The following is a 22,985-nucleotide window of genomic DNA, read 5'->3' on the forward strand; positions in this document are numbered from 1 at the left end:
TGAAAAATACCCCTCCCTTACTTTTTTTTTTTACAGTTGACTCCCATCCTGCACTTTACGGGGAACGCAGACAACACACTCTTCCCTGTCCGTCGATTTTTTCCGTGAGTAAGGCGGCAAGACGCAGCGTAGTCGCTTCTCTTGGCGGCGAAAGGCGCGAAATGGCCTTCTTAGCCGGTCTCCACAATGAACCGCTCCCCCGGGAACAAAAGAAGCCCGAGCTCTCCCGTAGAGAGACAGCCTTTGTGTTCCTCCTTCCGGAGCGCCGAATTAAGGGTCGCTCGGCTGGACACGTGCCGAGATTCTCCGGATTGTATCCCCTTCTCATCTTACTGCCTTGCCTTCATAGCAAACCTGTTTAGAGGCTGTACATCGCTCTCTCTACTATCACCACTACTCCAGCAATATGGTGTAGCCTTTTGACCCGCTCTCATCAACGGTGTCCTTTGAGGCGGAACTGTTTTTTATGGACGCCACTGGCTGTTTTTCGAGCCGGTTTAGTCTATTTCACGCGAGATTATTAGTTGCTTGACTGCCTCCGTCGCTAACCATTTATATCATAACGTTTCCTTTGTACGGGAGGGGGAAATGGGGTCAATACGCTTGAGTGGAGACGAAAGGTTGGCGTAGTGTCTTGGGGTTAATGAGGTCGAGCAGACGGAAAGAACAGCGAGGTTAGCGACTGTTCTCTCTTATCGCCGCCTCCTATCCTCTTTGTTTCTGTAGCTTTTGAGAGCTGCCGATAAGGGAGCGAGGCTAATGTTTAATGAGAGAATGCTTGAAGCATGAAGGACAGCATGTTAGGACAATCTTTTTTCAAAACGCCACTTTCTTAAGCGTTGCGTGTTATATAAATGGTGTCGGCTTACTACAATGTCCGCGCCAATATCATCATCAACAACGCTTGCCTTTAAAGGGCGCTATACAGCAATGACACTTGCGCCGCGGTGAAAGCAGCCTGCCAGGGAAAACTGTCATGGCGCTGGCTGGTCATTTTTACAGCTTATTGCTGGACAAGGCAGAAGCTACGAGTAGGCGCCCCAACAAATAATAGTTGTTTTACGTTTCTGTGATGGTCCGCCTATTTTAAGCACTGTATCGTTGTACGTATAGCCAGAACCTGGCGTGAGCACTATATAAACGAACAAAAAATATTAGCGCTCTCAACGAGAATCTGTGACAGCAATGCGCTATAATTAGAGCTTCCCTCGTTTCGCAATTTTCGCGCGTTGCCGCTTTGTGCATTACGATGAGGCACAAAGTGATTAAAGGTTTAAGACGCATCTTCACGAAAAAAGCATCACCACCAAGCGTCATTACTGCTGCTCGTTCGTTCGGCTTTATGTTTTCTTCGCATAGCCTCGGCATTCTTCCGTCTTCGCGTTTGTACAGGATTAGGCGTGCCACTCCCAGAAGGCGCAGCGCCAGTCGTTACTTCTGACGCCGCACGGCAGAACATAAACGCAGCCACTAACGTGCGATCGTGTCTGGGCTTTCCCGGGATCGCAGTGAATCTGCTGACGGCCGAGCTTACCGAGAGCCAATCCTGTGCGGGGTTGCGCCTCCGAATCTCTTTCATTGGCTCCGTGCAAGATGGCCGAAGTTCACGCATGGATGACTTACTAGACAGGTGTTGCATGCAGAGCATATCCGCTCGTTGACGTGGCTTTCTTGAAGTGACTTGTCCCACTTCCTCTCATTTCGCAGCATGGCTACCCGTCGCGGCGTCGTTCTCTGCTGGACGACGCCAAGTTTGAGACGCAGAAGCGCCGCGAAGCCCAGAAGCTGCAGTCCCAGGATGAAGACGCCCTGTTCGAAGACGTGAGTTCTGGTTCTTGAGCTGCCGCGACCTGTAGGGCGACCACCGTCAACTGGCCATCGTTGGCTTCAGTTCCCGAAGCTTGTGTAGTAGATTTAACGCGAGAGTCAGTATAACTAAATGAGTGTGAGTGTGTTTGGAAATCTAGTGAGCGATCATAAGGCAAGAGCGTGATGAGTGGGCTGATACGCGGCTCGAGCGTCTTTTGGGTTATTCGTTTGATTGATTGATTGATTGATTAATTGATTGATTGATTGATTGATTGATTGATTGATTGATTGATTGATTGATTGATTGATTGATTGATTGATTGATAGATCAATATATTGATCGATTGATTTACGGGAGGATTAATAAACAGAAGAATCGAATAATTAATAATTAACTGATTGATTGAATGGTTGCGCGATTGATGTATCGATTGATTTATTGATTGATTTGTTGAGTGAGTCAGTGAGCGAGGAAACTCAAGGGTTTGAAGTAAGGCACACGCCCTAGGAAGGCCGGTATGGGTCTTGGTAAAGGAATATAAAACCGCGACCAAAATATTTTTCCTAAATTAATCACGTCTCGGCTCCCCACGGCAGCTTTGTTCAAAATATCTTGGTAGGTGCTTTTATTCTTTCATCACAAGTGAGTGAGTGAGTGAGTGAGTGAGTGAGTGAGTGAGTGAGTGAGTGAGTGAGTGAGTGAGTGAGTGAGTGAGTGAGTGAGTGAGTGAGTGAGTGAGTGAGTGAGTGAGTGAGTGAGTGAGTGAGTGAGTGAGTGAGTGAGTGAGTGAGTGAGTGAGTGAGTGAGTGAGTGAGTGAGTGAGTGAGTGAGTGAGTGAGTGAGTGAGTGAGTGAGTGAGTGAGTGAGTGAGTGAGTGAGTGAGTGAGTGAGTGAGTGAGTGAGTGAGTGAGTGAGTGAGTGAGTGAGTGAGTGAGTGAGTGAGTGAGTGAGTGAGTGAGTGAGTGAGTGAGTGAGTGAGTGAGTGAGTGAGTGAGTGAGTGAGTGAGTGAGTGAGTGATTACGACATGCAGGTTCTGTCTCTTGGTGGAGAGGACGCGACCGTGAGCGTGGTGTTTGGTCTCAAGAAGGGTGTCCAGGGTCTGGCGGCCATTCTAAAGGAAGTCGAGGTGAGTGCGATCTGCAGCCGTGTTTTACCAAATGAGATCCCCTTGCTGGGCAGAGAATGTAGTTCTATCGCTTGAAATTAAGGCACATATGGCGGCAGATTTAAATTCTCGCCCGCCATTCTACCGGCTCATGGCGTCGTATCGCTCCACCGCGTGGGACGGCCCCCTTCCTACAAATTTGATTGATCACCAAAGTAAAACAAAAAAGAAACACTGGCAAATTAATGATAGTACCCGTAATTAGGAATAACCGAACAGTGAAATTTGTATCGATGGAAAGAGCGGAAATAAACTGCATTTACAAACTGTGTTGTTAAATACAGTTCATTTTAGCCAGCTTCTCTCCGACAATCAGTGCGGCTGCAGTATTCGCTGATATCGTTCGGTACCTTGATGAGTCAGCCGTGACATCCCGGTGTACAGCATTGATGCTCGGGGCAGGTTAGTGGGGTTTGTTTGAGCTGTGCAGTTTGTATGTTTCTCTCATGTTTGTCTGCCTTTAGTGCTATTTTGGAAGCCGTCGATGCTTTCGAAGGGCCACCCCTGGTGAGTAAGAGGTCCCGTAGACAAAATATTTTGCAAGGTTCGGGGACAGCGATTTTAAAGCGAAGCTTTAAGTTTCTCACTAATGTCGTCGTAGTCCACCCAAAACGCACTGCAGGAAAGCCAACTTTGACGACGATGATGATGATGACCGTATGTGAAGCGAATAAAAAAAATCCCAGTCCATCTCCACTAACGTGAAACCTAGGGAGGGGCGAAGCATGCAGTGTATAAGTGTATTCTTGGCGCCTCGGCGTTTCTGCCAACGGAGGTGGAACCGTTTGGGGGATACAGGTATACAGCTTTACTAGCGCGAGGCGTAAACGAGTGCCCCGGTGTTTTTCTTTTTATTACGCGTTACGAAGCGCCCCAGCGCGAGGCGTGAACGAGTTTCCCAAGTGTTTTAGTGCCGTGACTATCTTCTCTTTCGCACTGTGGCGTTCATCTATTTATTTTTCTTGGGTTGGTGTTGTTACTTTTTTTCCCGTCGTTTACTTTTCATTTTGTTTGAGCGTTTCCATTAACGATTTTCTTTTCAATTGTATTTATTTTTGTCCGGACTCTGTTGGCAACAATCTCTTGTTTTTCTTGTCCTTTTTTTTCATCTTTTTTTAACGCTTCATGTTTGTCTTCTTCCTACTGTAACCCTGATGTCTGATATGCACCACTCATCAACGTAGTCACCCCCCATCTGGTGTAGCAAGCCTTGTCCCTAGCAGGGCTGACCTCACCAGTTCACATTAAAGAGCATTCTCTCTCTCTCTCTACATGAGACGACTATTACGACGACGACGATGTGAGACGTCGATAGCCCCGGCCCCCAGCGTTGTGTAGGCAGGCCTCTCCACGTGCTCTGTCCGCTCTGTCATTCTCTGGCTCCTCTATTGCTCGCCCTGTAGACAGCGCACCGCGAAAACTTAGCCGACATGCCACATCCATTTCTGACCCAACAGAAGGGTATTGTCGCGCGGCCAAGGACGACGCAGGGTGCTTGAAGGAAAGGAATAAAGTTCGTGGGAGCGAACTTCTGCTCCGGAAAGAAACTTAAAGAATACACAAGCGTCGAAGAAGCAGTCAACAGAGAGTGACGTGCACAGACGATCGTCGGTGAAGCGAATGCCGCAGAGTTTGCACGACGGACATTTATCTCTCAGCGCGATTCTTTCCGAAAGCGTCGAATTAGATGGAGAACATTGTGGATCAAATAAGAACAGCCTAGGTTGGGGACAAGGTAGAAACCTTTCGCTTTCAAACCAGATTGCCCGACGTGGCGCACGACAATAAGAGAGAACCGCGCTCAGCTCGAAAAGGATAAGATAGCCGAGTGCTACGAGACGCTGGTAATAAAAACATGAACAAGGCATACTCGTTGCATATATCACATTCGTGAGAAATGCGCCCGCTTAAGGCGAAATCTTTCTTAGTTGGACTGATGACGTTCTGTCAAACGACTAAGGCATTTCCCTTTGACTGGTTGGTCGATCGAAAAGTTTTGATAAGATATCTGTACAGTCATGGACAATTCAAATACGAACCGCGGAGCGCACGGCTGAAGATACCGGTGCCGTCACCTGGCAGCGGCCGTGGAAAACGCACGGACATGCGCAGTTGAGATGACGGGAGCGAGGCTGCGTGTCCCACTGCGATATGCTGCCCTCTCCTCGCTCGCACGCTTGCCTTGTCGCCATGCCGCAAGAGCGCTGCAAGCACTTGAAGTACTACCGTCGGTGTAGCTGAAGGTGTTGGCCGCGTTGAGAGCAATGCGGCACGTAATTGCCAGCAGTTGTGGCCAGTGCTTGCGAGGGAAACGCGGGCACGCTCTTGTAAGGCATACTGTTGAGCTCATTATGCTTTCTAGAAGAAAACCAGCGCACAGAAATGGAGACAAAAGAAATACATGCCTCCTAACTTCTGATGGCACTGTAGTGTTTTACGTTCGTGGTGCAGTGACTCGGGAATTGAACAATGAGCTGGCCGCCACGAATGCGCCTTTGTTTAACGGAGTCATGGCTGAGTCACTTCGCAGGTTCGGTGCTTGTAGCGAACAATAGATATACCACCAGAATTCGTCTCCAATAATATACATGAACTGCAAGCATTGTGTGGGCTGAAAAAATGACTGGCAGCTGGATTCTAACTTTAACAAAAATGAAGAAGATAGTCAGGTCCAACCATTCTAAGGCCAGTTGCCAATGCTCAACCATTTTGGCGGCCCGATATTTTCTTTTTTTCTTTTTTGGCAAGCACCTCAGTGCTTGTAGAAATCTGCGTAGCGGGCAGCACTGATCATGGTTTGGGCCTGCACGACCCAGGAGACCATCGTTTTTTGCTCAAATTACAGCACCCCATACGCAAAGCGATGTCGGCAATGTGACGCTGGCACACACGGGGAGAAGGCACTCGTGTGAACTCAGCAGAGTCAGCACACAGTGGCCGCAGATACTATCTCGCGCCGCCATAGCATTGCTAACAATAGCTTTCAAGGCAAGCATGCGAGCGAGGAGAGGGCAGCATATCGCAGTGGGACACGCAGCTCGCTCCCGACATCTCAACTGCGCATGTCCGTGCGTTTTCCACGGCCGCTGCCAGAGGACGGCACCGGTATCTTCGGCTGTGCGCTCCGCGGTTCGTATTTGAATTCTCCATGACTGTGCACAGGACGCGTGCATGAAACCGGGCTTCCATTGTGTTAAAACGGTTACTTGAAAATCGCGATAAAGGGACGCTTCTAGATAAGGTAATACACGCATCGATCACGAAGAAGGAGTACATTACTAGTATGCCGTTATCTCATAAACCAGGGTGTCGAACCGGAACCGGAACCGAACCGAAAACCGGAACCGAACCCGAATTTTTGCCCGGAACCGGAACTGAACCGGAACCGTATTTTTTCCGCCATTTTGGAACTGAACCTGAACCGGAACGAATTGAAGGAACCGTTCCGAACCGGTTCCGGGGCCTCAAAACTGTGATTTCTAGTTTTCCATCCCGGTACCCTACCTTGCATCCGAAGATACTTTTACCATTCGCCAGACGGCACCACGCAATATTTTGCATAGTCTGCAGTTACGTCTGCAAGTCCGTATACACTATTAGTTTGCTTTAGGTATTGCCCATCTCCCCAAATTATCTTTTTGCATTTACAATAACTTAAGTTAGGACGCATATTCCGTGGCAACATATCATGGGGTATTCTTTATGGTTTCTATGTGCAGTGTGTTTAAAATCGTGTGAAGTTTTCATGTTGTTAATTCGAATGCATCCGTGTCCGCTTGTGAAGGCCTTCAGGGACACCATCAACAATAAATCCGTATCTTCCACTTATTTTAGTTTGAGTGGGCACTTATATAAAAACAGCACTGAGACACAAACACTCACAGTTCTCTACGTCACCATCACTTTTAAGTGCGAATGCACTTCTTAAGCGAGCCTGAAGCGTCCGCCGCCGTCCGCATTCCGCCGCCGTCCGCATAGCAACAGCTGCGGGTGCGCGCGCTCCTCGTCTTCCTTGGCAACGGGGGGAGATGGGCGCGCGCTGCCTGGCCGCTGACATGGCACATACCCACGTGGGGGATTGGCCAGGAATCTCCTCGTCTTCCTTGGCAACGGGGGGAGATGGGCGCGCGCTGCCTGGCCGCTGACATGGCACATACCCACGTGGGGGATTGGCCAGGAATCGGGCGTGAGAAGGGCTAATGCACCCGCTTAAAGGAGTACTGACACGAAATTTCAAAGCTGAGATCCGCTCTAGCAATCAAGTACAACGACAACACAAATAGGTGACTGTGCATGGCACATACCCACGTGGGGGATTGGCCAGGAATCGGGCGTGAGAAGGGCTAATGCACCCGCTTAAAGGAGTACTGACACGAAATTTCAAAGCTGAGATACGCTCTAGCAATCAAGTACAACGACAACACAAATAGGTGTCTGTGAATAAATGCATCTTTCTTTCTTTGTAGTTGTGTGTGTGTGTGTGATCTCTCTTTCGCGAACATTACCGAACCGCGCAAATTCAACTCCTGCATTCGCACTTTCACATTCTTCCCCTCGGGTAAATGCGGGGAATTTTTTTTCTTGTACAGTGCCGTTGTGTCCTTTGGTTACTGCCCTAGGAGAACATGAGAATTGAAAAAAAAATTGGGGCCTTCTCATTTTCACTTTTAATGTAAATGCGATAGCATTTCGATGCATGGATTTAAGTCAATTAACGCGGATTAGCGGGTAGACTAGGGTGGTTTAGTGAGATGAGTGAATGAACTAATGTGAATTAGTGGGACTGCGGTGTTGATTAATATGGATTAGAGGAATTAGCGGGTCAGTTAGGCGGATTAGAGGGTTGGACCTAACATGATAGATTTGGGGTCCTTGGCATTTGCAAATTTTGCACCGTTCTCTTTCTCGCCCAATCAGGAAATTTAGTTACGCACAAAATAGCCGGAAAGTTATGTGTCGACCACCTGAATGCTATAAAAGGCCTTTTTTATGCACGTATTACGCTCTTATGTTATTTCTCGCGTAAGATTTACATCTCGCAATGAAGTTAAAAACTAATTGCCTAATGCATGTCTTATATTCACCAAAAGGTTCTCAAAATGTGTATATATAGGAGGTAAGACTAAGAAGCAACTAAACTGAAAGAAAAAAAAAATGGAACGATCAACTGGTTTGATGCGAAAGACGCCCGATAGCAGGCTCCGATACCTTCTCTTTCTTCGTGCTACCGTTCTGCAGCCTTCCGCAGGTGTAGCATCTCAACCCCAGAACACAGCCCCTTCCAAGCTGAGGAAGAGGCGATAGCACGTGCGCTTAGCCAAAGGGCCGCAAGAAGTCTAATAACAGACTCTTATCAGGCGTGGCGCAACTTTGCCAACAGTCTATTGCATGTTACAACACTTCGAATGAACAAGCAGAGACCACCAACGAGACCAGCCAGGATTGTATGGGCACCAGCTCATACTGGCATCGCCGGCAGACAAGATCACCAACCTCGTGGCTGGACATTTGACCCGCTTAGCCAGCGCTGATGTAGCCGAGCCCGAGCGCATGCATCCACCAGGAAATTAATTAGCACTATAGGCTCTCCCGTAGAACGTATTCCTTCCCGCACAAATCGCTAGCGAATAATCAGGAAAGATTATTTCGTGCACTGCGGATTAACACCTTCCCAAACATCACCAGTCTTCACCTCTTTGACGGGACACAATTCTCTCCATTTCGTCACTTCCGTGGGGAGCCTGGGAACCTCACACACACAGTAGGCGGCTGCGACAAGTCCACCCTAGATCCATCCAACCTACACGTTTCCATAAAGATTTGGGAGAAAGCCTTGGCCAGCTCCGGCCTGGAAGATCAGTTTCTCTTGATGAAAACGACTGTGGACTCTACCTCTCGAATGAGGACGCCTCTCTGAAACTTTTCCTCGATTTATTTAAAGTTCATTTTCCCTCTCTCTGCGAGGGATATTTACTGCTGCTTGTGACTTCACTCAGCTATTATCTTTCGTAGAGCCCAACCGCTCTCACCTGTCGCTGAAGTGCCATTTAGTAAGTTCCTATCTCCGGTGGTTCCCTATCTAATGCCATCCTGTACACGGCGTCCAATGAGTCATTAAAGCCGTTCTTTCTTTCTAATTGGTACGTTAGCATACGAAAGATGAGCAGAAGGAAATCGCTTTAAACGCCACCAGCCACGCTTGACAGTCGGAGGTTGACGCCGACGCGGGACTGTTTTCGACTTCTAGCAGTGCTAATGATTTCGTGTTAAAGCTAAAGCGCCGTTGAAACAAGGGGTACATGAAAAGCGTAGCAGACCAATCAATTTATTTAAAGGCAAAATTATTTGCCTCATTGTGTGGAAACAGGGGTGCAAGCGCGCGTGCGTGCCTAGACATTTGGTAGAACCAAAAAAGATGTTGGGCACTCAGGCTCTCCTGCGCGCCAAAAAGATTTCCCGCTCGCCAGTAAACTACCTGCCTGCCTGGCTGCCTGCCAGGCAGGCGATTTCTGCGAGGATGCGTGATTTCGGGACGAGGGGCGGCCCGCCACGAGACGCCCGGGCGGAGGGGGGGAGGCGGCGGAGACGCAAAATACTGTACCATGGCGACACTCCAGGGTACTAAAAAATTTCTGCAGAAATTCAAACAATTATCTACTAATGCGTAGCATTCCTACGCCGCTTGTCCTCAGTGTGAGTTTCTACAGCCAATTTTTTGGTTTTTATAAATCCTGTCCGGCCAATTATCTGAATTGACGCTGCTATAATTACAAATATAATATTCGCGAAATATCCATTATTGTGGAAATGCAGGCAGTTATACGGCTTCCCATTTTCCTTAATTGCTTATATTTTTCTTATTTTATAGTTTTTCAAAATTTTGTTCGACCAATTATTTCTATTTGCGCCATTATAACGATTACATTTGTAACTCGCGAAATCTGCCTTATTGTGGAAATGCAGGGTGTTACACGGTTCACCAGTTCCCGCAATTATTTTACATTTTTTTATTTTTTACATTTATAAATTTTGTTCGACTAATTATATCCATTTACCCTATATAACGATTACAGGTGAAAATTTCCAATAATCGTCATTATTGTGTAAATGCAGGGTGTCACACAGTTTGCCAGTTTCGGTTATTACTTTTTTTATTTTTTAGTTTTTCAGAAATTTTGTGCGACCAGTTATCTCCATTTACGCTATTTAGCGATTACAGGTGGAACTCCCGCTGAAATCGGTATTTTTGTGGAAATGAAGGGGGTTACACAGTCCTTGCTGTGGGCAAAGAATGGTACGCGTTAAAACGATTGTGGACGGACGGGTCGTCTGCTTAGTAGGACGGGGCAGTAGGCAGTCTGCAGGGAGGCTGCCCATTACCAGAATATTCTGGCGAAGATGCATTGAGGGGGAGGCGTCGGAGGCACCAGTGTGCTGCCCACTGGTCAGGAGGCTACCTGTTTGCCTTCCAGAAGACTGTGGCGTGAACGTATTATTTGGAGACGATGTGCGGCCCGTCACATGTCGGCGAAGGGAGTGGATCACATGGCTGCACAGCGGCTACGTAGAGCCATGCGTTAGAGCGCAGCCCTTAAGCACCCGCTCCTGTGGTTTCGCGTAGTCCCTCAGCGTTGGACTCGTTGTAACCGAGAGAAAGAAGACGCCACCGAAGATAGAGCTGGCAGGAAAACGGAGGTTGCAAGTATGACGAAAGTGTAAGGGGGAGGGCGTAATTCTGTGACCGTGCGAGACGTGCTTCCCAGTGGCGACCCCTTACGAGATAACGACAGAGTATGCCGTGCGCCGTCGTGCATTAGCTGATGATGCGACCACTTCCTGAGGCACAGCATCTATGCGCCGTCGCCGAGAAGACTACAGTTCGCGCTGCACTCAAATTTCGCATTAGCGAGTGTCGTAATCGTCCGTCATTTTCTTCCTCAAGAAAACAACTGCGGGGTATAAAACTGCAGTGTTATGATCCAAGAATAAATTAAATTAAATTATAAAAATGAAAGAAACTAAATCAATAAAAATAAACTTGCGGCCATAAAAAGCAGGGCTTTCAAATTCATACAAATACGCAGTCTTATGTGTCCGAGCGAATTTTTCATTTCGCTTCAGTTAATGTTGTAATCGTAGACCTACTATTGAAAACATTTTGCAGTACATTTTACAGTTAAAGGAACTCTTCAATAGTTTAGATCAACGCTCTCACTCTTATCTTCGCATCTGGAAACACTGCAAAAGTTATAGCTATTGCCAGCACAGAGGAGCAGTGCGGGATTTGCTCGTCCCAGCAGATACGCCTTCCGTTTCTGCTTCGCTGTTGTGGTTTCATTTTAATGTCGCAACTTAAGGAAAGCCGGCAAATAGCCGCTACATCGCTGTAATGACGTCATTCCAGCGGTAGAAGAACGCCAAGACTGGGGAAGAAAGAAAAGTATTTCAAGCAAGTTTGTAAGTTATCTGACGGGGACAGAGCAGTACTTTTTGTCTGAGGGACTTTCCGACTCCCTGATCTAAGTACTGGATGTGTTGGTTGACTACTTTCTGCAAGCATTCAAGATTTCGAACAAAGTTGAAAAAAGTGTTGTAGGGTTACTTATTTTTGGTCAAAACAAAACACTTGCACAAAAACACCTACATTATGGCTTCGTTTTTGACAAGGAAACCTGACAAGGAAACAAAACACTAGCACAAAAAATGAACAGAAAAAAACACGCTTGCTTTTTTTTTCTCTGAACCCGTTCGAACCCGTTTGAACCGGTTCGAACCGGTTCGAACCGGAACAGAATGGTGCGCCGGAACTGAACCCGAACCGAACCCGAAAGGCCTGAACCCGAACCCGAACCGAACCCGAAAAAATACCGGTTCGACACCCTGTCATAAACCACGTATGCTCGTAGGCGCGTTGAGTTAGTTCGCGAAACATCGTCGGATGGGCTCGTTCCTCGTTTGCAATTTGGGTATTGGAAGGTTTGGCGAGCGATTGAACGCACTTTTAGCATTCGCGCTTCTCGGGTAAACTGTTGTTCATATCCTTGTGTGTGCCTGCAGGCTTGCGGAGGCCGCGTGTGCCACCTGGAGACCCGCACGGGACGCACGGCCGAGGCGCCGCTGGAGGCCTTCGCCTCTCTCCGAGGTCTGGGCCGCGATGCCCTGCTTCGGCTGGGGAAATCGCTCGCTCTGGGCTCGCTGGGAGACATGCGCGTCGTCAGGGACGTCACCGCCGCCCTCGCCGGAGGTAAGGCGCTTAAACTGGAGCCGCCGAATAAGGTACACTCACAAACATATACAAAACTTATATGACACCTGTACTCGTGCGTCCATTTTGACCTTCGACTTTTGTTGCGCTATCTATTCCTCAGATGAACCTGCTGTTGTGGTGCTGAATTTCACGGCCCCTTCTCCCTGACCGCTTATACTACGAATAATTCCAAAAATGGTTCATGTATATGAGGTGTTTTTTTGTTTTCTTTTCGAGATGAGCGAGATCCACCTATCGCGAATTTGAGAAACAAGCGAAAGTCTGTTGCCGGAACTAAATGCAGCGCCGTCAAAGCTATTATATGATATATTTTACACATCAGCTAGGGGACGTTTATGGCCACAAGTAATTAAAAATTAAGCGGGGAATTTGAGCAATACTGAGGGAATAAGTTTGTATTTTGCCTCATATCGCATGAATTGGAACACTCAAGTTGATCCGGCATTGTCATGAAAGCTTTATTTAAATTAACTTTCAAACATGGTGCGATTGAGTTTTGGTGGAAAAGGCATTAAAATATGCAACACGGCTTCAAGAACAGTAGAGCTATATACATGGAGAGCCGGTGAGTCCTCTTGGCATCATTAGCAGCTGTTTTCGAATTTTTCCCTAGGATAATTTTTTGGGGCACTCCTGAAGGCACTCACAAAGTAAGCAAGCTCTTCATTGCTTTGCCATGATTTCCCAAAACGCTTCACAAGACTGTTCATATCTTATTCTTCATTTTAATGAATTGAAGTGGTTCGCACTCTCAGATGGGGGTTGGGGGGGGGGGGATTTGATAGGGCTTCTACGCAGCGGCTATTGAGTTAAGTACTAAAATGGTAAATATGGGAGCAAAAACAAAAAAAAACAAATACAGAGTTATTTCGCAGGAACGGGTGAGATGAAACAAAATGATTGATTGACATGTCAGTTTCATTTCGTTAACTTTTTTCTTCCATTCACTTCGTCGTTGACATCTGGGGACAGATCTTTCGCCTATCTCGTAATTACCGTCTGAATTGGCTTTTCGGAGGCAGCTCCGAAAAGCTAAACAAAAATGTCCGACAACACCCACGAAACAGTCTGAACACTATGGGCAAATGCATTTGGCTCATTTTGATCCGGGATCTGGCTCATTTTTTATACGAACTACAATGTGCGTGCATGTTTTCAGGGCTTTATCCACACTATTTTCTAGCCACCCTTTTTTTGGGGGGGAAAGTTGCCGAGTTTTTCTTGTCACTGCAGTTTTATCCGACTCAGTTTCGTTTTCTGGATTTCGGGGAAAGAAACGCCTGATATGTACACTACTACAAGTCCCCGTAAATCGATTCACCACAGCGCTGTAGAATGACCAATCTAAATGATTAAGTGTGATAATTCTGCGAATGACAAAGTCTATGTGATTGGACTAAAGAAACTACATGTGCGCTGCAGGGACAACACGCAAGGCGTGCATGGCGTTTTGCATTGCGCAATGTCCTTGCGCAGATGCTCTTTTTCGCTCAAATTGAATGCTCGATGGTCCACGTCATCCGCCGAATTTGCACTCTAGGCCACTTCGACTGCTCCTTCATTCAACTGCATTAGGGTTAAGATGCCCTACGGGGACTTTTTAGCGTGTATTGCTTGCTTTTCCTTCCAACAATGTCATTCTGCAGCTGCAGGGTGATATGGACAAAGTAATAGTAGTAGAACCTAACTTGCAGTTGTGTAGAAGAATTAAATGAATAAATAAGCAGTAGAACCTGCTTCTAGTGGAACCGCTAATTGAGAGGGAGGATAGAAGGTACACTTAGCGAGTTTGGGTGGTTAGCAGTAGCCAAGGAAGGTTAAGGGTGAGTAACAAGTGGCCGCTTGTGTGCTGAGGTCGATGCCAAAAAGGGAGTCCCGGTGGGAGCACCGAATGAATAATCTCAATTACTTTTATTACCATTCATCGCCCTCTTTCTCCTTTTCAATAATTAGCCCCAAATAAAACCTTCACCTAAACGCAGCTTCGCTGTACTGCTAGTCTAATGCCTGTGCCACACGGTAACTTTCAATTGACAGTTGAACGCTCTCGTGAAGTGCACCTCATGTATTTGCAAAGGGGAATTCGATAGGTAATTTGTTCGGAGGCCTTCGGAAGGCCTTTGAAAAGGCCCTGTGGCACAGGTACAATAGAAACGCTCGCTGGGTGTGCCGGCCCACATTGAGTTATCTAATTAAGTCAGCCTGTACCTCCCGCTTCCGTGTCTCAGAAAGATTTCAGCGCTAACGTGCCACCGCGCCACCTGGCGCAGACATCTGGTTCCCGCTCCATATCTCTGACCTGGACTTCTGCACCCACGTCCTCACCAAGTTCGAGCCGGACCTGGACAGCGATCACCCGGTGAGGAGGAGGCTTCAGCCACCAAATATGGAAAACCATTTATGCATAAACAACAAAATGGCCGTCGTTGCTCACTTGCGTGCCCCAGTGACGGTATACTCTGTATCTTATCTATGGTGACACTAGCTTGGTGCTTGCTGGCGAGATGGGCGCCCTGAGAGAGCGGGCGAATCCCAAGCTTGTGCCAGTGTGTTTAAAATGCGCAGTATGGTGAGAGTGCGTGTCGATCGCCCTTGTGACGTGCGCATGCGTTGTATACGCAGGGCTTCTCGGATCCCGCGTACCGGCAGCGACGCAAGGAGATAGCCCAGATCGCCTTCGACTACAAGCAGTAGGTGGCTTGGTGTCTTCGCCACACTTACCGAGGGTGCCTCGATACCAGCTAGCCGTGCTTTACCGGATAGAGTACTTGCACCGATAGGGGGAGTCGCTTTAGCGGCGCTGGTATCGAAGCCTCTTACTCTCCGTTTGGGTGCCAAGGAGGTGAAAAGCGAACGAGGTTAACTAGGCGTGGACCCCGGTCTGCTACCCTGCAGTGGGGGACTGGGGCTCAGGGATAAAAGGGAGAATAGACAAAAAGGGGGGAGATAGGAGCGGAAATGCTCGCGCACAGCTGTTCTTTTGTCAGGCACCACAGGGTATCCTTCATATAAAATCGGGGACCCGGTTATTAAGCCAGCCAGTAAGTCAGCGAATTAAGTAGTTCAGTAATTAGATGGGTAATTAAATTAAATAAGGTGCGCATGCAAATAAATAAATAAATAAATAAATAAATAAATAAATAAATAAATCAGCCAGTCAATCAACCAATCAATCAATCAATCAATCAATCAATCAATCAATCTCTTTCCACTCTTTCGCAGGGGTCAGCCCATTCCGAGGGTCGAGTACACGCCCGATGAGGTGCGCACATGGTGAGTGCGGAATCACGTCACAAAGGGAAAGCCGCATGCTGAAAAAAGGCTATAATGTCATCACTGTAACGAATGTCACGAACGAAAGGCTTACTTAGTCAACGGATATAGGTCTATAAGAGCAGCGGAGCAGATGGACACAGAACGCGAAAACAGAAGCATACGAAAGAGCGCATAAACAAAAATCAACGACGACGATAGTTGAACGCGGAGCTTTCTCAGTACAGATTCTTTGGCTGTCGTCTGCAGTTACCCCTTCGACCGTGTCGAAATGAAGAATAAAATAGACGGCGGCCTCATAACACGAGGGACTCAGGTTCGAGTCGGGCCACGGGAAGCGTGTTTTTTTTTTTTTAACTTTCACTTCACCCACGATCATTCGTCATCATCTTCAGAGAACTTTGGCTTTCCTGCAGGGAGTCTTCGCGTTACAGACGCCATCAGTGAGACAGGAAGCTTCGCTTTAAAAAGCCACAGAGAAAATTAACAATAACTGCTCATTGAGTGGTTCTAACTATAACCATTACCGTGGTGTTAAAGAGGATTGCGTTTCCTCTCCCTCTGGTCTTTGTCACGGGGTCCTGGTTCGGTGTCGCGGAAAGTGTCGTAGTGTCGCGGAAAGTGTCGTAAGGTGTCGGAAAGTGTCGTAAGGTGTCGGAAGGTGTCGTAAGGTGTCGGAAGTGTCGGAAGGTGTCGCGGAAAGTGTCGTAAGCACAGCAGGACTTTGTTGACGGCTGTGATCAAAACTGGCTGCAAAACAAGGTCGCTGAACCGCTTGCGCGTCCTATAGAAAGAGCTCGGTGAGGTGCGACCTTTGTCACACTCGATCGCTCGCAGGGGTGTCGTGTACCGAGGCATGCGGGAGCTGGTGCCCACTCACGCCTGCAAGGAGTTTGGCGAAGCCATAGCCCGGCTCGAGAAGGAGCTCCAGTACGGACCCGACGCCATCCCGCAGTTGGACGACGTGTCCAACTTCCTCAAACGCAAGTCGGATGCGTGCATCCTTTCTTATATATAGCTGCTGCATGGTGCAGTATCGTTACACTTGCAAGCGTCCGCATTTTAGCTGCCGCTTGTTTTGTAGGAACTGGGGCTGTTGGCGTCTCCTGTCGTCGTCGTCGTAATCGTCGCCTCATGTAGTCACGGTACTAAAGCACCGGGAAATCCGTTTACGCCTCGCGCTAGAACGTAAAGCGTACTAAAAAAAAAAAAACACGGGGAAACTAGTTTACGCCTCGCGATGCAGCGCTTCGTAACGCGTACTAAAAAACACCGGGACACTCGTTTACGCCTCACTCTAGAGAGCTGCGTGCTTCAAAGACAAGAGACTTTTACAGCCAAGCTGTATACCTCTACCCTCCAACGGTTTCATCTTCCTTGGCAAAAAGCGCCAAGACGCAAAGAATACACTTACACACTGCATGCTTCACCCCTACCCAGGTTTCACGTTAGTGGAGATGGCCCGGGACTTTAGTGAGAGCTCTAATTGACTGAAATATTGCCTTATGTATTCATCGCTGTGATCAAAACACAAACACCCATTCCACACCCTTTCAACACTCTACTGAAAACCGAGGGTGTTTTGCATTCGCCCACCACCCTTTTTGCCACACAAAATTAGTGTAAAGCTACGAATTAGGGCGTTGAGACCTTAGAGAAAATGGATGTAATGACCTCCCGGCACCTTTATCACACATATATACTACACGTTTTTTAGAGGATTAGGGTGTAAAAACGTTTAGTGTGCATATCAGAGAGGAGAGTCGGCGCCGCTAGGCGTGCGCAGAGGGGGTGACCTGGGGGCTTCATGCTTTAATATCAGTGCTTACTAGTCCTTGAAAGAGCGTCTTCACAGCAATGTATTTGTGCTTAGTAATGAAGCCAACTTCAGAGAAAACTTAGTGTACACCAATTTAGAGGGATACACGTGGTCGCATGAAGGCGTGATGTTTCTCATGGAAAATGTCCTCCGTGAAATGCACTACTCTATATCAGTGAAGTCGACCTTAAAGGTCTTTATGTATGTCAGGGCAGTGCACGCTTACGCATTATCCGACAATTCTCGCTTTGGTGTTCCTGCAAGTATTAAGTGCGAATGCACTTCTTAAGCGACCCTGAACCTGCGTCCACCGGCGATGTCCGCATAGCATACCCACGTGGGGGATTGGCCAGGAATCTCCTCGTCTTCCTTGGCAACGGGGGGAGATGGGCGCGCGCTGCCTGGCCGCTGACATGGCACATACCCACGTGGGGGATTGGCCAAGAATCGGGCGTGAGAAGGGCTAATGCACCCGCTTAAAGGAGTACTGACACGAAATTTCAAAGCTGATATCCGCTCTAGCAATGAAGTACAACGACAACACAAATAGGTGTCTGTGAATAAATGCATCTTTCTTTCTTTGTAGTTGTGTGTGTGTGTGTGATCTCTCTTTCGCGAACATTACCGAACCGCGCAAATTCAACTCGTGCATTCGCACTTTCACATTCTTCCCCTCGGGGAAATGCGGGGAATTTTTTTTCTTAGATTTCAGACAACTTAGAAGAAAAGAAAAAAAAAAATCCCGGGCCATCTCCACTAACGCGAAACCTGGGGAAGAGCGAAGCATGCAGTGTATAAGTGGCGTTTTTGACGCCTTGATGTTTTTTTGCCAATGGAGATGAAACCGTTGGGAGGTAGAGGTATACAGCTTTGCTGTAAAAGTCTCGTGTCTTTGAAGCACGAAGCTCTTTAACGCAAGGCGTAAACCGATGTGTCCCGGTGTTTTTTTAGTACGTGTTACGTTCTAGTGCGAGGCGTAAACGAGTTTCCTCCGTTTTATCACCGTGACTACATGAGACGACGATTGCGACGACGACAGGAGACGCCAACAGCCCCGGGCTTTGCCCCTAAAAAAACGAAATCCGTGCGCGGGTCAGCCATTGTCAAGTATTCAAACCTAGGTGGTCCACTTGGTTGGCCAGGTTCCATACGGTCGTGAGTGGCCTTCACGCAGGTCGGAGCGGCTTCACCCTACGCCCGGCGTCTGGTCTGCTAACGGCACGTGACTTCCTGGCGTCGCTGGCGTTCCGGGTCTTCCAGTGCACGCAGTACGTGCGCCACAGCTCGTCGCCCCAGCATTCGCCGGAACCGTAAGTGGACAAGGCGGCTATAGGGCAACGCATGGATTCTCGAACTAGGGTTCCACTCTCACATTTGAGCTCATTAAAATGTTTTCTCTCCCTCTTCTTCGCGAGGGTCAATCGGTACATTTTCCAACGCTGAAAAAAACGAGTCCCAACGGAAGGGGTTCCGTAATCCCCCCAAAAAACTGGCGAAGATTGCACTAAGCCGCGCAAGGCCTGAACCATAGCGAAGCTGCGGGATTTCTTTCTACGTGAGCACTGAAGGACGCACTACCGCGCATTGCACTAAATTTGAAATTGTTTATTTACATGTTGCGTTGTCGCTTTGCACTGTGATATCACCGTCATGTGCATCGATGATCATCGTGTTCCTCACGGCAATCATTACACGCGCGGTAGCGATTTACGACAGCTTAAGTGGGCGCGGAGGCGACGCATACGTGCACGGCGCATGCGCGGCGTTCCTGGGGTCGCGTCGAGGTTCCGGGGGGCAGGTGTTGCGCCAGCTGTGGCGCTGTTGGTTGCTAGGCAACGTGAGGCGCTCCTCGAGGTTTTCGCCCGTTTTTTTTTTTTTTTTTTTTTGCCTAAACCTCTGCGCGAGCAGGGGACGCAGGGCGGTCGCCTCGAGGCACGCGCTTACGAGCGCTGGGCGTTTTCTTGGTATTTTTAATGCGTTACACGTTCCACACCCCACATTACGGCCAGCTACAACAGCTACGCTGTTAAAAACCGGTTATACAAAATAGAGGCTGAATTCGGTCGGGGAGCGACTTTCTAAGCCTAAAAGTTGGTATTCTACAATGCTTTCCGCGTAAAAACACGGACTATGCCCAGAGAGAGGCAAAGAAGGTTGTTTTCTTGTCTGTCCGTACTGGAAAAATAGGAAAAAAGGTCAATATTCGGGCAAGCTAGTATATTGGTTAAGCATCTTTAACTGCAGCGTAGTAGACACAGACACGAGGGAAAGATGACAAGACTTTCCCTGGTGTCTGTGTCTATATATATACGCTGCCGTTAAAGATGCTGTAAACACAGGCCCCATCTGAAAAAGCCCCCTCCCCCCCACCCCAGAAAAAAACGGTTAATATAGAAGGGAGGCCTAATAACTCGGCCGAACAGGTGGTTTTAAAACCTGCTTTGTGCTGTCTCCGTGCTGCGAAAAAAAAAAAAAAAATCCCGGGCCACCTCCATTAACGTGCAACCTGGGGAGGGGCGGAGCATGCAGTGTATGACTGTAGTCTTGGCGCCTTGGCGTTTTCGCCAACGGAGATGAAACCGTTGGGAGTAGAGGTATACACTTTGCTGTAAGAGTCTCTTGTCTTTGAAGCACGAAGCTCTCTAGCGCGAGGCGTATACGAGTGTCCCGGTATCTTTTTTAGTATGCGTTACGTTCTCGCGCGAGGGATAAACGAGGGCCCCGGAGTTTTAGTACCGTGGCTACATGAGACGACGCTTACGACGACGACGACAGGAGACGCGGACAGCCCCAGCCCCTAAAAAAACGGGGCCCAACGTAAATGGAGGGTTCCGTGCTACCAGAAACCGGTTATACGGATGAGAGGCCGAATCCAGGAGCGACTTTTTACAGAACACCTTCCGTTTGGGCCCGTTTTTGCATCCGCCGAGAGGAAAAATCAGACTTTACACGACGGCGCGGAAGCTCATCGTTACGCTGAGCTTGGGTCAGGTTTAAGATGGCCAAAAAGTGCCGGAAACACGTGCACGCACGCCTGCAGTATAGGTGAACGGTAAAAAGCGCAAAGGCTCATGGGTACGTCGTCTGTTACCGCCACTTCCGGTTCGAGATCTGTCCTGCGCACGCCGGAGGCTTTCAGGCGCGTGTGTGCGTGTTGTTTATTTGTCACAGGGTGCGTACCTGTCAGATAAACCCCTAGTAGGGTCAATCGTTATTATTTATGGAATGCCCCATGCATGAGCGTTTTTTTTCCCCGGTGGAAACAGATAAACAACCAGCACACACGCGCGTGAAAGCCGACGGCGTACGGGAGGCCAGGAGAGCTCCCGAACCGGAAGTGGCGGCTCTCCGCGGGAGAAAACAATGTACCCATGAGCCTTTGCGCTTTTTACCGGTTACCTATTCGTTACTTAGCCTACAATTCGTACTTAGCCTTCGGTGTTTTAAACACTGAATACATTAACCACGGACCGCGCCGACTTCTCTAAGAAAAGAAGTGGAATGGCCGTTCAACCGCTAATTTAGTGGGCAACTATTTCGTGATTGGAGTAGCGTCTCCACATATGGATGCGTTGCTTGAGGAGCAGATTAGAAGGCGCTCTTCGGGTGACTTTGTCAGTTTCGCCAGAGGTAAGTATCGTGATTGTACACGGCTGCGCCATGATCTGAAATTAACGGCACGGGAAGCTGTAGATTGTGCGTTCTCGTGCGCCATCACTGTCAAGCGCCCCTTTCCGGCACGTCGCATTATTTTCTTAGCTGAACAGTCAAACAGTCTCTGACTGCTCTGCAAAGCGTTCTGGCACAGTTAACGTTTAAGAAATTATTATACCATGGTTCTCGCGAGATGGGTATACGCTCTACGACAGAGGTTCTCAACCATGAGTGTGCCGGGGACTCTTTTCGGGCAGGCAAACAGTAATGAAGTTTGTCCGTATCATATCATTTGAACTGTGTTGGTCCGTATCATAATGTAAGCTGAAGATGAAGTCGCCAACGCATTCAGTGCCCGCTTTTTATGTCTGACTGTCACGCTTATGCGTGTCATATTGTCAAACAATTTGCTCTAGCAGATCCAACTCTCCGAGCCTTTTGTATGTCTAGCTTTTCTGCATAACTTATGTGTCGTGCAAAAAGCCAACGTAAAACTAGGACACGCAGAGAAACACGTTGAAGTCATGTAGCGAAGCCGCCTTCTTGCATTTCCTGCAAGGTTTACAAAAAAAAAAAAAAAAAAAGAGAGCGAGAGAGAGAAATGATCGGGGTTTGTGTAGGGGGGGGTGGGGGTGGAAACGCTACGGAGAGGGCTTCTCGGACCCTGGAAATGCCCTCGTGGACGCCCTGGGTTCCGCGGGCCCCCGTTTGATAACCACTGCTCTACAATAACGGCAGCTCCTTTCAGAAACTGATTACACAAATATTTACCACAGCGTTCTGCGAAAGGTTTATTTCAAGGACGGTATTTAAGGAGTCAGCTTGACCGAGTTTACACAAATCCCGGGCCATCTCCACTAACGTGAAACCTGGGGAGGGGCGAAGCATGCAGTGTATAAGTGTGTATTCCTGGCGCCTTGGCGTTTTTGCCCACGGAGGTGAAACCGTTGCGGGGTACACGTATACAGCTTTGCTGTAAAAGTCTCTTGTTATTGAAGCACTACGCCCTCTAGCGCGAGGCATAAACGAGTGTTTAGATGTTTTTTCTAGTACGTGTTACGAAGCACTCCAGCGCGAGGCGTAAACGAGTGTCCCGGTGTTTTTTTTTAGCAGCACGGTTTACGTTCCAGCGCGAGGCGTAAACGACTTTTCCGGTGTTTTGGTACCGTGACTACATGAGACGACGATTACGATGACGGCGACGGCAGGAGGCGCCAACAGCCCCAGCCCCTAAGGCCCTTCGCCCCTAAAATGCCTCGTCTAGGCTCAGAAAAATGCATCCGTGGAGAAAAATTCAGGGTCCGCCCTCGTTTGTATACGCTACACTTTATAAGAAGTGTTCGTAAAGCGTCTTCACCGCACCGCTCCAGAATGACCAATCGAAGTAATTTAGATTGCAAATTAGGCAAATGCCGTGGCCTAGCATACGGTTTGTCAAAAAAAAAATGGATGTGCGCAGGGAGGACACGCAAGGCGTGCGTGGAGTTTTTCAATGCGCAGTGTCCCTGCGCAGATGCCAGTTTTCAGTCAAATTAAGTGGAGGGCCTATAGTCATTCGCCAAATTCGCACACTATACTCGGGTACAACTTAAGAACGGCAACGGAAGTTGCCTCTGTGCTTCATGACCGCAGCCGGAAGTTACTCCGCGCGGTGCAAGTAGTGCGTTACTGGGAATATTTCGAACATGGCACGAGCCGTTCTGATGATTTTTTTTTACTTAATATGATTATAAACCACTTCAGCGACGACAAACAAACTACGTGAGAGAAGGCAGACGATATCACGCATTCATAGCAATCTCCTTTCAAAACGCGCGCGCCCGTTGAGACCCGAATCCGTCGCTTAGGCGTAGTGATACCGTACATGAGCTACTGCCGTTCTTAACCTGTTGGTTAGCCACCTCGATTGGTTATTCTTGAGCAGTGGGGTGAAGACGCCCTACGGTACATCGCATTCACGCTGAACGAAGGCAGTAATTAAGCGGCGGGAACGTG

General features: G+C 48.3%; 1 protein-coding gene across 1 annotated transcript in view; it reads left to right on the forward strand.

Moving 5' to 3' along the window:
* Ple (tyrosine hydroxylase ple) overlaps nucleotides 1-22,985 on the forward strand; it is a 51,609-nt gene that overhangs the window by 22,079 nt on the left and 6,545 nt on the right. The window contains exons 2-9 of the mRNA XM_077674296.1: nucleotides 1,708-1,821; nucleotides 2,842-2,937; nucleotides 12,034-12,220; nucleotides 14,515-14,603; nucleotides 14,867-14,934; nucleotides 15,467-15,517; nucleotides 16,355-16,500; nucleotides 18,511-18,646. Coding sequence (XP_077530422.1) covers nucleotides 1,708-1,821; nucleotides 2,842-2,937; nucleotides 12,034-12,220; nucleotides 14,515-14,603; nucleotides 14,867-14,934; nucleotides 15,467-15,517; nucleotides 16,355-16,500; nucleotides 18,511-18,646 — 887 coding nt within the window. The remainder of the gene's footprint in view (nucleotides 1-1,707; nucleotides 1,822-2,841; nucleotides 2,938-12,033; nucleotides 12,221-14,514; nucleotides 14,604-14,866; nucleotides 14,935-15,466; nucleotides 15,518-16,354; nucleotides 16,501-18,510; nucleotides 18,647-22,985) is intronic.

The sequence above is a fragment of the Haemaphysalis longicornis genome, unplaced genomic scaffold (genome assembly GCF_048455015.1).
Source record: "Haemaphysalis longicornis isolate Haplotype H1 unplaced genomic scaffold, Haemaphysalis longicornis Haplotype H1 scaffold_6, whole genome shotgun sequence".
Classification (NCBI taxonomy): domain Eukaryota; kingdom Metazoa; phylum Arthropoda; class Arachnida; order Ixodida; family Ixodidae; genus Haemaphysalis; species Haemaphysalis longicornis.